The 14,371-nt window shown below is 47.8% G+C and overlaps 1 protein-coding gene across 3 annotated transcripts in view; it reads right to left on the reverse strand.

Annotated features, from left to right (window-relative positions):
- The window catches only part of OSMR (oncostatin M receptor), a 178,700-nt gene that overhangs the window by 18,370 nt on the left and 145,959 nt on the right, over positions 1-14,371 (reverse strand). For all 3 annotated transcript variants that reach the window (XM_029578388.1, XM_029578398.1, XM_029578406.1), the window contains 2 exons: positions 13,614-13,793; positions 304-468 (listed from right to left, as the gene is read on the reverse strand). In XM_029578388.1, the coding sequence (XP_029434248.1) occupies positions 304-468; positions 13,614-13,793 (345 nt within the window). The remainder of the gene's footprint in view (positions 1-303; positions 469-13,613; positions 13,794-14,371) is intronic.

The raw sequence follows: 14,371 nt of genomic DNA on the forward strand, positions 1-14,371 counted from the left end.
CCAGGTTCAAATCCTCCACTCATCAGGGTTGGTCAGATCTGAGCACGCTGAAGAGATGGTATGCTTCGGCCTGGGGCGGAGGAAAGATACCTGCTCCTACATCAAGCAGAGCTGAGGGGGACTTGAGAAAAGGCACCTGATCACGCCAATAAAGAAGGCAGCATGGAAAAAACAGCAGACACCACAAAAAGAAACCCAAAGCTATGAAACAGGCAAACTGATAATTAGTGAAATTCAATTACTGTAACGTGTCATGAAAATCCTCTCTTCTCTATAAGTGAATATTCACTTTTCAAAACTTACAATCATAAGAAGTATCCGCTTGTGTAGAGAAGTCAATGGCACCTTCTCCACCAACAGTAAGTGCTACAACTGATAATGCATATTTTGTATTTGGCTTCAGCTGGTCCAAAGTATGTGTCTTTACTTCTGGGTTTCCAATTGTAAATTTGCACACAATAGAACCATCTGAAACAGAAACAAAACCATTAGTTTAAAATCTACTATAACAAAAACAAACTCCTGTCTATAGAAATAGTTTAGTCCTAGTCCTATTTTACTGTCATAGGACCCCTTACACATCCCATTCAGAGAGGAGCCCAGACAGCTTTAAAGCCAGAATTGTTTGGATCACATTGGCCAGTTTGCTGTTTCTGGGTCCAACTCTCCAACATCCACTTAAATCAAAAAAATAAATACATAAAAATCTCAGGCTTGAAACATTTTTGGCAAAGGCACAAACATGACAAAACAATTACAGTTTCACTTATCAGTAATATTCTTCCACAGTGCAGTGACAAACAAAAACACTTTTCATAAATCAGTCCCGTCTTGATTTTAGGGCTAGTTCTGCACACAAATGTCAACGTGAAATATTCAGATCCATTGGGCCCAAGCTGAATTCAGCCGCTTTTCAGAATGAACCGTTAACAGGGACACAGCAGTCTACAGCTGTTTGAAACAGTGATTCTCATCTCTTCCGAGAGGTATGAGTTTCAGGATTGCTACAATATTCAAATTATCCTGTAAAATTGCCCCAATATATGCAAATAGCTTTCATGAATATTCACTATGGATATCCTACAACCCAGACCTCTTTTGAAGGGGGAAAGGGGAGGGAGCCACTATTTTAAAATCTCTCTCCAGGTCTCAAATTCCAGGCTGCGAATAGGTCTGCTTTTCAGGATAAATAAAATCTGTAAAGAAGAATGCCACAGCATGTAAATAAATCCTTAAATATTCCTTGCAGCTATCCTGCTGCACATAGAAACATGATGGGAGAAAAAAAATCCCCATGACCTATCTGCTCAGCTCTACCACAGACCTGCTTGCACCATGGGCATGCACTGGATGTGGTTTACTCAGATTTCAGCAAAGCTCAACTCTGTCCCACACAGGAAGTTAATAAATCAACTTGAGCGTCCTAAGAGTGGAACAAAGATGATTGGCTGCTTTTGGAGCTGCTTGAGCACTGACAAAAATGGGGGGGGGGGGGGGGGGGGGGGGGGGGGGGAATTAAGTTCACTCTGAGGAAAGAGAAATGATTAATGGAGCGCCTCGGCCAACCATCCTGAGGGTCAGTTCAGTGGAATAAGCTTTGGGGAGCAGTCAAGTGCAGGGCAGCTAAGAGTTAATGTGAATAAAAGAACAGATTCATGCATTTGGAGTTTAGAAATGCAAAACAGCAGGAGTTGGTGAAACAGATGGTGGTGAAATGCTAAGGTGCCCCAATCAGAACTCAAGGTGATCAGATCTAATTATTCCAAGGTAGCAAGAAAAAGGAAGCAATAATGCCTTTGTACAGGTCATTCATGAGATCTCAAAGTACATTTCCAAATAATCTTAGAAAGAACAGGAGTTTCTAAAATTATGTACAACTTATCTGCATATGATTTGTGTGGGGTTAAAGTACAAATAATCTTCTTATATTCTTCAAATAAATATTAGTGTAAGATCTTTGCAATTTGAAACTGGTAAAAATAAATAAATAAAATGTGTTTACTGCTTGTTGTGGAAAGTCCCATGTGAAAGCCTCTTTAGTATTCTCCTTGAGACCTACCCCCTTCAGGTTTTAGATGCAAGGAAAAATAAACCAAGTTTCCCTGTACGTACCCAGATCAGTCCAGACTGTGGGTTGAGCCCCCTGTCCAGCAGATGGAGACAGACTAAAACTGAAAAGGGTATCCTATATCAGGACAGAGCCTACCCTGCAGCCCTTCAGTATTTGTCTGTCTCCAATAGATGGATCAGCTCACCCTGCGGTCTCCTGCTCTGGGCTAGTCAGCCTTTCGTTTTCCTTCCTTTGTGGATCAAGCAAGTAGTAATCTCTTTTGGGATTATTCCAATTAAAAAAAACTAAAATTAATTAATTTGGTTTCAATTGGATTCTCTCTCTTTTCTTTTTTGCAGGAGACTGTTCAGTCTCCTGGCTCTTGCCGGACTTAGGGGAGCTTCGCCCCTTGTGCAGGGCATAGCGTAAGTCAGAGACTGCTTTCCTGGTGTGGGGACCGATACTGGTGGTCCAGTCACTCGTTCCCCCTGGCTGCCTGGAGAGCTCGCTGCTCTTTACTTTTTCCCCTCAGTGTTACTTTTTTTTTTTCAGTCTTGTAAAAAAAAAAAAAAAAATCAGTTTATAAGTAGGGGGGAACTTTTTTACTTCTTATAGCCACAAGCCGGCAGCCAGACACAGAGGAGCGTGCAGGGTTCACTCCTCTGCCTCCACTCCTGCTGGCATCTAATTCAGCATTTTTTTTTTAACCTGTCGGCTGTAATTTCCTCTTCAGATCGCGGCTCCTCTTCGGTGGGGATGCTGTGGCCAAGTGCCTGCCTTGCTTGTGGGGAACACTTGTTGTGCCTATTGCGTGAGGGGCTCTGCTCGCCTGTCGGGTGAGGAGGGTCCACCCTCAGCAGGGCAATCAAATTTAACCCGCGGACGTAATCTCCCCCGCATGGCTAGGCCACTTCCGGGTTGGCAAACCGCGGGAACGGCAGCCATCTTGGGGATTTCGGCAGCTCCCGATTCAAAGCTGCCAGGGGCTGGGGAGCTGAATTTTCAGGAGTTTCCCCCCGATTTAAGCCCTATGTTGCCACAGGATGAGGTCCCTGACCCCCCCCCCCGGCAAATCCAGGACCCGATTTTCCTCAGAATTTGTTCTCCTCCTGCATAAATCTTATTTGGCCAGCTTGCAGGAGAAGGACCCTTCTCCAGGCCCCCTGCCGCCGAAAATTCCACGTCCGACTCTGCCGCCTGTTCTCCCAGTCCCGAAGCCACAAGGGCCCGTTAGGGTGCGGGTGGTCCTGGGGGTGTTCCCTATTCGTGATCCCCCGGTGCCCCTAGTTTCTCCAGATCCCACTACAGATTTGGCGGGTGCACTCCCCCCCCCCCCCCTTGGAGGGGGATGATCCCCGGGTCCTCCGCACATTTCAAAAGGAGGAGTTGGAACCCCTCATCCCTTTGACCTCCAGGAGCTGGGACTGGAGAGGCCCCCTGCGGACACACTTACGGCTTCTTTACCCAAGGATATGGACCCGGTCCTGGCAGGACCGGGTCCATATCAGGGCTCCGGCAAGCGCTTTTTCCTTCCACCCCATGCATAAAGTTGCTGCTGCTACGGGAATGGGAGGCTCCCGAAGCGGGGCGGGCTATGGACAAGCTCTACCGCCCGCCCGGAGGACAGCTTGGACATGGTGAAGATTCCCACCGTCGATTCTTCTTTCTCTGCAGTCACCAAGCACACCACTATCCCAGTGGTGGGGGTGACGGCCCTGAAGGACGTACAGGATTGTAAACTCGAAGCCCATCTAAAGCGTATCTTTGAGGTCCTGGCCTTGGGAGTCCGGGCGACTATCTGCAGCAGTCTCATGCAGCGGGCAGGTGGGTTCAACAATTGCTCGGCACCCAGAACCTCCCGTCTGCAGAGGCGGAGCAGGCTGAATGTTTGGAAGGCGTCAGTGTATGGGGCAGATGCACTCTACGACCTCCTCCGCGTCCAGGTGAAAGAGATGGTCTCAGTGGTCTCCGCTAGAAGGCTCCTCTGGCTGCGCAATTGGTTCGCCGACCCGTCCTCCAAGGCAAGATTGGGCAAGTTGCCTTTCAAGGGTAAGTTGCTTTTTGGAGAGGACCTTGAGCAGCTTATTAATTCCTTGGGGGAAAACAAGGTTCATAAGCTACCGGAGGACCATCCAAAACAATCTCGATCCTTTGCGCTCTCCCATCCTCGCTTCCGGGGTCAGCGGAGATATACACCCCGCGGACGATGTGGCTCCTCCAGAGGTTATTCTTCCCGGTCTCAATCTTGGTCTCAGCCCTTTCGTGGGCGGTCCTTCCAAGAGGGACCGTCTCAGCGCGCCACCCCAAAACCCGACCCACAATGAAGTTCGGTTGACCCATTCCTCAGTCCCTCTTCTGGGAGGTTGTCTCTCCCAGTTCTTCGAGGAGTATGAATACAGGAATAAATATAGAGATGTAAATATCTGTCTTGAAGCTCTGATTTAACCAAATGAATGAAACCCAATTTGTGCAATAAGTTCTCTTTTTCTTCTTGTGGAGATGAGATTGGCAGTGTTTGCCGTGGTTTTTTCTTCTATAAGAAAATGGTTAAAATGTGAATTTTAAAATACACTCCAAAGACCCTTTTACAAGTGCAAATAAATGCAATCTAAGCAGGACTGGTTATTAAGTTTAAAAAGGCATTTCAGCTGTTATACAACCAATTTTGTGACCATGCTACATAAGAAATAGCTGATCCTTCCACAGCTTTCTGGAAAGGCCTTTATTCTCATACATGCAAGTTCCCATGTTGCTGAGGCTCTTCAGCTCCCCTCACTTCTATTAACATAGATTTAAATACGAGAAGAACAAATCCAAAGGGGAGAGGATGAGGCTGGAAAAAATAGAGCAGAGCAAAGAGGGCGAGGAAGGCAACAGCACCAATAGTGCCTAAGGGCAGCAAAATCCTAAATCCGTCACTGACTCTGTCCAGCAACTTTTTTTTTTTAATTTACTCAATGCAACAAGAATTTTTATTGTTGAATACAGATAACATAATTTCTATTAGAAAATTATAAATTGAACATAACATTCTATATTATCTGATTACATCAAGTAATAGTGGGAGAGTAGGTGCAATAAGCAGATATAGGAAAAAAAACCCAAAAAACACGAGGTTCTTTTTAAACAGTTGTAATTAAAGAGATATTAACATCTGGTATGCTATCCATCCTCCGGGCATAATGCTGTAGATTCTTGGGTATGAGAGTCAAGGAATGCACAGAGTTGTAAACGTCAAAGAAAACATATTTATGATTTAAATACTGCAATTCACATTTACATGGAAATTTTAGGAGTAACTTGCCCACAATGGCTACCACCTCAGATCTCATTCCAAGAAATTTCACCATGAAAAAAAAGCTAGACGATATCGCATAAACAAACACAATACAGCATCTCGGTCTGATGAGAATGCAAAGGAGACATGAAGTGTTGATCTTGTAGAAATTACACTTTCCAATGTAGACTCAATTATATCTGTCAGGTTTAGAGTCGCCTCTGCTGGCTTATTTCCTGTAGTAATATTAACTTTAGCTGGCAGGTAATAAACCTTTGAAATAACAGGAAGTGCTTGCAGAGGCATTTTCAAAATCTGAATAAGGTATTCTTTAAACAAATCATATGCTGTTATCTTCACTTGTGGAATGTTGAGAACCCTAAGATTTAAATATTTCAAAGAGTTTTCAATATTTTCAATCTTTTTCTCGTTCACAATATCCGTCCAAGCAGATTTTTGCTGCCATGTCTCTAGATTCTCCATCTGTGATTCCATCATCTCCAACTTAATATTATTTATAGAAATAGAGTTTTCAATATTTGAAAATCGTTGATTAGAGTCCAGGGTAATTTTGGTCAAATTTACTATTGCAGTTTCCAGTGATTTTATGGCAGACCATAAGGAGTCTAGTGTAAACTCAAAGTAGACCTGGGCTCTTCTTCACCTGCCACAGCCATGGTTTCACCTCTCATCCCCTCTGAAATGGCTCCCAACAAATTACCAGAGTCCCTAAGCTGTTAAAGGGAGAATAGGCCTCACCTGAGAGAAAGTCTCAGCTTTGTCCATCGCTTCCACGGTAAGGGCTTCAGACGTTCCTTCTTCCTCTCCGGCATTTAAAGAAGTCAAATATTGAGGCAGAGAGGGAGGGCTCAGAGCGCAGGGACTCAAAGATATTGCTTCGGCAAGTAGCGCAGACGCCTACTCTGTATCTGCAGCAGCCCTCTCTACCAGCGTCATCCCCGATGCTGGCGCGAAGAAAGTCTGGATCCGTAGCTGTGATGTCTCCGGTAAGGGAGATGAAGTTGAAATCTTCCTTACCTTTGCCTTTTGTTTGGTAATCTGCATTTTTCCGCGGCTCTTCGGTAAGAAGAAATAAGTATCCAAAATCAAAACGGAGAGAGCCTCCTTCACGTCTATCTCAGACAGCGGCCATCTTGCTCTCCCCCACCTACTTTTTTGAGGTAGTAACTGCCACTTCATGCAGGTTATCCCCGTGCCTTCTGTTAAAGGTACTAACTCCCGCTCCATGTGGGTTATCCTTGTCTCTTCTGTTAAGGGTATTAACTGCTGCTCTGTGTGGGTTATCCCGTGCCTTCTGGTATGGGCAGTAACTGTGCCACTGCTCAAGAGGTGTTCCTGGAGGTGGAGTCTGGGTAGGATTAGCACGTGTCTATACTTTTAAAAAGTACACACATACATTTCTGAGGGAAAAAAATACACACACAGAAATAGTAGGTGCAGGTGTGTACACTTACAATTTCTGACTCAATTTTCAAAGGGAACCTGAAAATGAGTGAAAAGTCTGCAGGTAAAATATGCAAACAAAAGGCTTACTTTTCTTCCTTAAGACAGTAGATTAAACATGAGATGTGACTGTGTGGTCAGAGCTCCATGTTGCAGTCTTGAAAATGTCCTCAACGAAGGCAGATCTTGGGTAGAGCACTAAAGTTGCCATGGTATCATGAGTCTTGACATGCACCTTTAAGGTCAGGGTTGCCTAGGCACTAACAAAAGATGATGGTCTGCTAACGCATACAAAATGGTGCATTTTCTCATTGAATTCCCAGGTCTGATAAGATAAAAGAGCCTTAGAGAGTTGTGTGAACTTCCTATAGGCTCTAGTTTGCTCTAACTAAAAGGCAACAGCTCTCTTGCAATCCAGAGAACTAAGGTACTTGTGGAGATGTAGCCTAGGGAAAAATATTGGAAGGACGACTGACTAAGATGGAAATCCAGCACTACCTTAGGCAAGAACTTGGGATGGGAAACTGGTATACATTGGGCAAGTAAATAGGGCCTAGCGCTCATTGACTCTGCAGGCCAAAATGACAGCCACCATAAGCATAACCTCCCAAGCCCACCAGAATACAGAGGCTCAAAATGGGTTTTCTTCAGTTACAACCTGTACTTAACCTTCAGTGCATAGTGTGTAAAGAAAATTGGTTACCACCTGATAATTTTTGTTCCTGTAGTACCACGGATCAGTCCAGACTCCTGGGTTTTGCCCCCCCTCTAGCAGATGGAAACAGAAGTTTACAAACCAAAACTCCGCCTATATCTAGGCTGGTGCCACCTACAGTCTGGCAGTATTACTTAATGTCAAAGCAGAATAAATCAAGCAAACATCTCCAACTAACTATATAAAAAGTAACATCGATACCGGCTCACAACCCCGCAACTGGGAACAGAACCCGTGTCACCGATAACTGAGAAAAAATACATCAGCGCATTCTGACTGAAACCGTACAAACACACATTCAGTACTGCCTCTCCCGGCATCAGCAATACCACAGGGCGGGACTCTGGACTGATCCGTGGTACTACAGGAATGAAAATTATCAGGTAAGAATCAATTTTCTTTTCCCTGTACGTACCCTGATCAGTCCAGACTCCTGGGATGTACCAGAGCTTACCTTACTTGGGATGGGATCTGGAGAGGCCCGCTCTGAGCACTCCTTCCCCAAATCCCGCTGGTCCTGGAGCCTTGACATCCAGACGATAGTGCCTGGCAAAGGTATGCAAGGATTTCCAGGTAGCCGCCCTACAAATCTCTTCCGTAGAAATGTGGTGACATTCCACCCAGGAAGTGGCCTGGGAGAGAGTAGAATGGGCCTGAAGACCCAATGGTAGAGACCATCCCTGCACTAGATATGCCGAACTGATGGCCTCTTTCAACCAACGAGCAATGTAGCCTTAGAAGCCACATTACCCTGTCTAGGCCCACTCCAGAGGACGAACAGATGGTCGGAAACCCGGAACGCATTGGTCACTTCCAAATAGCGCAGTAATGTTCACCTCACATCCAAGTTACAGAGATCCTTAGACAATGGATCCAAACCATCTAACTGCAAAAACAACGGCAACTTGACCGTCTGATTCACATGAAACGAAGAAACCACCTTGGGCAGAAAGGTGGGAACCATACGCAAGGAAACTCCCGACTCTGAAATTCGCAAGAAAGGCTCCCGGCAAGAGATAGAGCCTGAAGCTCGGAAATCCGCCGCGCCGAAACAATAGCCACCAAAAACACCACCTTCAGAGTTAAATCTTTTAAAGTGACTTTGCGAATAGGCTCAAAAGGAGTGCCACACAACACCTTAAGGACGACGTTCAAATTCCAGGACGGACAGGGCTGACAAAACGGAAGACGTAAATGCCTTGCCCCCCTAAGGAACCGTACCACATCCGGATGAGCCGCCGACGCCCCCTGAATCTGACTGCGCAAGGAGCCCAGTGCCACTACTTGTACCTGCAAGGAACTACAGGAAAGTCCCTTAGTCAAACCGTCCTGCAGGAAAAGTAGGATATCAGACACGGCCGCCCAAGTAGGAACCACATCGCGGGTAAGGCACCATGATTCAAACACCTTCCAGACCTGCACATAAGATAACGATGTAGACACTTTCCGGGAACGTAGAAGGGTGGATACCACCGCATCTGCATATCCCTTGGACTTCAACCTTTGCCTCTCAAAAGCCATGCCGCTAGACAAAAGCGATTGACCTGGTCGAAACAAACGGGACCCTACCACGTCTGTCAGGGGTGACGCGATTCGCCACAACACCCTGCCCATGAGTGGCCACGGAGGGAACACATAGAGCAATACATCTGTCGGCCACGGCAGTGCTAGGGCGTCCACTCCCTCCGCTGCCATCTCCCGGCGCCGAGCAAAGAACAGAGGAGCTTTCGCATTCTTGAAGGTTGCCATTAAGTTGACAGTGGGTGTGCCCCACTGAGCACAAATGAGCTGATCCGCTTCCCCCACGAGCTCCCACTCTCCGGGGTCCAGCCAATTGCGACTGAGAAAATCCGCATAAATATTCTCTACCCTGGCAATATGAGAGGCTGCTATGCTGCTCAGATGCTTCTCCGCCCATGCTATCAAGAGCCGAGCCTCGGCCGCAACGGCTTGACTCCTGGTTCCCCTCTGCCGATTGATGTAAGCCACCTTGGTTGCGTTGTCTGAGAGGACCCTGACGGACTGACCGTGGATTAGGGGGAGGAACTCCTGTAGAGCTAGCCGGACCACTCTGGTCTCCAGCCGATTGATGGACCAAGACGCCTCCTGTGGGGACCATTGGCCCTGTACCAACTTCCGTAGACAGACCGCTCCCCAACCCTACAGGCTAGTAATCCGTAGTGATTACCATCCAGGACGGGATCTCCAGGTGTACTCCGCGACTCAAGTTGTTCGGACACAACCACCAATCCATGCTGGCCCTGGCCGCCTGGGTCAGCGGCAACGGTAGACTAAATTCTTCCAATACTGGGTTCCAGCGGGAGAGCAACGCTGACTGCAATGGTCGCATATGAGCGAAAGCCCAGGGAACCAATTCCAGAGTGGAAATCATGGACCCCAACACCTGTAAATAGTCCCAGACGATTGGTACCTGCTTGGATAACAATCTTCGAACCTGTGCCTGTAATTTGAACATTTGCTCCTGTGTTAGGGACGCTGTTCTCTGACGAGTGTCGAACAAAGCTGCCAAAAACTCCAGCAACTGCGAAGGTACCAGGTGACTCTTGGAGACATTGACTATCCAACCTAGAGTGTGCAGCAATTGGAGCACCCGCTGAATCGCTGCTTGACAGAGTGCCTCTGACTTGGCACGAATCAGCCAATCATTCAAATACGGGTGCACCAGCAGACCTTCCCTGCATAGCTGCGCTGCTACCACTACCATAATCTTGTTGAACGTTCGAGGCGCAGTCGCAAGACCGAATGGGAGCGCCTGAAACTGAAAATGCTGGTGCTCTGCCCGGATGCCTATGTGAAAATACGCTTCTGTGAGGTCCAGGGAAGCCAAGAACTCCCCCTGTCTTACGGACGCGATCACGGAATGCAAGGTTTCCATCCGAAAGCGAGGGATCCGCAGACATCTGTTGACCCTTTTCAGATCGAGGATAGGACAAAAGGTTCCTTCCTTTTTTGGCACCACGAAGAAAATGGAATAACGGCCCCTGCGGAGCTTGTTGGGTGGCACTGGGACAATCGCGCCGAGATCTCGGAGCTGGCCCAGCGTAGTCTGTACCGCCCGGCGCTTGTCTGAAAATCCGCAAGGCGATACCAGGAAACACTGGCGCAGCTGGCGTAAAAAATCTAACACATAACAGTGTCTTATCACATCTAAGACCCACTGATCCAATGTGATTCTGGTCCATTCCTCGTAAAACCGACCCAATCTGCCCCCGATTCTCGGTACGAAGGAATGGACCAACCGCACATCATTGTGCAGGCTTACCCCCCCTGCACATTCTGACTGGCTCCCGGACGACCGAAACGGCGCCTGCGAAGGGACTGCGAATAGGATTGTTGTTGGGTTGCACTGTGACGAAAGGAAGAAACTGAACCCCGAGCGGTTTGAGACCGGCGACCTCAGCGAAAGCGAGAGCGAGCAGCCTGAACTCCCCTTGTCCTCGGTCTGTCCTCTGGTAGCCGATGCACCTTATTCTCACTTAAGGACTCAATCAGATCTTCCAATTCCTTGCCAAACAACAGCTTGCCCTTAAAGGGCAACGAACCCAACCGGGCTTTATAGGTCACATCCGCTGACCAATGATGGAGCCACAGCAGACTCCTCACAGAGACCGTGGAAACCATCGTTCCGGCAGAGGTGCGAAGTAGATCATAAAAGGCGTCTGCACTGTAGGCAATTACCGCTTCTAATCGCCCCGCCTGGTGCGCCTCCTCAGGCGATAGAGATTCATTGGCCAATAGTTGTTGTGCCCACCGAAGGCCAGCCCGTAAGGAAAAATTACTGCAAATGGCCGCACGAATTCCTAATGCCAAAACCTCGAAGATCCTCTTGAGCTGTATCTCCAGCTTCCTGTCCTGCAAGTCTTTAAGCGCGGTACCCCCAGTTACCGGGATGGTGGTTTTCTTTGTGACCACCGCCGAATCTATCTTAGGCATTCGCAACATCTCCAGGGCCTCCTCCGGCAAGGGATAGAGCTTATCCATCGCTTTTGCCACCTTCAGCTCCAAGTCAGGAGTATCCCACTCCTTAAAAAGCAAATCGGAGGCAGAAAAATGCAAAGGAAAGGCGGAAGGAGGACCCCGAAGTCCCAAGACGACCGGGTCCGTTACTCCAAGCCGGGACTCTTCCTGTGGAACCTGAATCCCTAATTCCCCCAGAATTTCTGGGATAAGGGGCCCCAGTTCGTACTTTCGGAATAGCCGAATTACCTTCGGGTCATCCCCCTCTGTCCCATGGGAACCACGGGGACCCGTGGACCCCTGGTCCCAGTCCCCATCAAACCCCCCCCCACCCCTCGAGGTTGGGATGAGAGGTCCTGATCCCCTTGATGCTCCTCCAGCTCATCCGTATCCATTGTGAAATCCGGATCTCCCCTGATTGTCCGAGGCCGGAGGGGCCGGGACCTGGCCGGGTCCTCTGGAACTGGGACGGCTTTTGACCGCTTCCCCACTCCAGGCCCCGGAGTGGGCTATCATGGAGTCTCTTCCTGGCCAGCCTGCGGGCCTTGAATGCCTTGTGCATTAAGAGCACAAATTCGGACCCGAATGACGAATCCGAAGTTGCCCCGTCGACATCCCCCTCAGAGATCCTAAAATCAATTGGGCAATCGGGCCTCGCAGATCTGTCCCCCACAGGGACCCTGCGCTGAGGTGACAACCGCGGAGGGAGGTTGTCCTCCCCCCGATCCATCGGCATCGCGGGCATCTCTGATCCCCGAGGTGAAAAAATGGCTGCCGTTCCCGCTGAAATTGAAGTGCCAACATTTAAAATGGCACCCATTCCCGGGCTCCCCGGGAACGGACCGGCACTGAGTGCCAACTTGGCTCCTGCGGACCCGGCGCGCGCCTGCTTACCACCCCGGATCCCTATTGGAGCCACAGACCCTCCCTCACCTCCAGAGATGCAGGAGGAACAAAGGCTGTCTCTGGACAGCCGCGTCGGCGCAGACCCGCAGGCAGACCACCGCGGCATGCTCTGCCCCAGTGAGGGAAAGAAAGAAAAAATAAAAGCAATAATCGCGCCCCCCCCCCCCCCCCCAGGAAGGGAAAACAAAAGGGAACAAGCAGCAATCAACTAAAAACGTATTTTACTTTTTTTTTTTTTTTATTTAAACGTTACCAATCATCTTGGGTCCGGATCCAACTGGAGGGAGTGAGCCTGGCACCCCGGTGTCACCCCCAGTGCCGATGGTGCACCGGTATATGGGGATCCCCCACTCATCAGCGGCCTCTTAAACCAGAAGGGATGGTCCCCTCAGGACCTCGCAACCCTCTGGGAGGCGTAACCACGGACCAGCAGGCAAGCCTCTGCGGTCCGGAATCCTAACTTTGTCTATCTTTTTTTTTTTTTTTTTTAAACCAACTACCACCTAAAACCTAGGCCTCAGCACAGACTGTAGGTTTTGCACCCCCTCCACCTGCTAGGAGACAGAAGAATACTGCCAGACTGTAGGTGGCACCAGCCTAGATATAGGCGGAGTTTTGGTTTGTAAACCTCTGTCTCCATCTGCTAGAGGGGGGGCAAAACCCAGGAGTTTGGACTGATCCGGGTACGTACAGGGAACAGCAAACTTTAAAAAGACAGCTTTCAACACAGATCACTTTATGCAGGAACAAAGGCATAACCCCCATTTCTACTTCTAATCAAGTACAATTTCAGATGCCAAAATTCAGCAGTTCTACTGAAGTTAGGCAGGCTATAAGAGTGCAGCCTGCATTAAATGAGCTGTGCTTTTCCTGTGCATGATTTGAAGCTACACGAAAAACTTGAAATAGGTTTAAAATGTGAAAAACCATTTCAGGCAACATGAATTGCTACCATACTATATCTTCCACTTAAAATGAATTTCCGGAAGTGAAGGATTAGAAGCAAACCCGAGTAAAGTATTCAGGCTTTTGGTATTTGATGACCAGTAAAAGATTCCCCTTGCTGGGCAGATCATTAGCATTACAGCTTCAGGCCAAAAGGTTTCTTCTCATCTTAATCCTCTCCTGTATCAGTGTTCACTCATCAGCCCTTTCCAAAATAGAGGACAAGTCCTTCACAATATGTACAAAGCCGATAGTACAATACTTGCCTGACTATTTACCTGAAAGCTCCAGTATCTCAGATCCCTTCAAATTGCACTCCTCATGAATGATTTTCACATAGATAGCGTAGGCGCTTATAAAACCAGACTGGGAGTCATCAGTAGGATAGCCATCCCAAGTCACAGAGACTGCATTGTGCTTAATCCCAACTACTTTCACTGCAGGTTTGATAGCTGGAGCTAAGAAATGTTAAAAAAATTATAAGTTTTAGCCAGTTTGCAGGATAAAGACAGACTTGAACAATGATAAGCTATAACAATTATTTATTTATTTGTTTGTTGATTTTTATATACCGACATTCGTCGGAACATCATGCCGGTTTATGAAAATACCTTACATTCCCACAGTTAACAATTTAGCAGCTATTTTCTTTTTAAATTTGGGGTTACAGATGACTTCAAGGAAAATAGTGAGTCAGTCCTCATAATAGCTCATTGCATACAGAGATTTGTGCCTCCAGTTTCCCTTCAGGGGGTAGGGTTACAAGTCTAACTATGGAGTGCAACACAAGTCTAATGCTAGCAGTGATTCAGGAAGGCTTAGAGCAGGACTTCCCAAACTGGGGGTCAGACCTTCAGCTGGGGTCACAAGTGCCTCAAAGGACAGTGCTCTTCAGACACCCCCAAGCAGCAGTAGTAGTGGAAGTCGGCATAGTGATTGTGAGCCAGCATGCACTCACAGGTTCTGCAGCCTGCGCATGAGTTTTCATAGTCATAGGAAGGATTGGGGCCACTGTAGAGCCTGTGAGCTTGCACTG

This window comes from Rhinatrema bivittatum, chromosome 1, assembly GCF_901001135.1.
Source record: "Rhinatrema bivittatum chromosome 1, aRhiBiv1.1, whole genome shotgun sequence".
NCBI classification, from domain to species: domain Eukaryota; kingdom Metazoa; phylum Chordata; class Amphibia; order Gymnophiona; family Rhinatrematidae; genus Rhinatrema; species Rhinatrema bivittatum.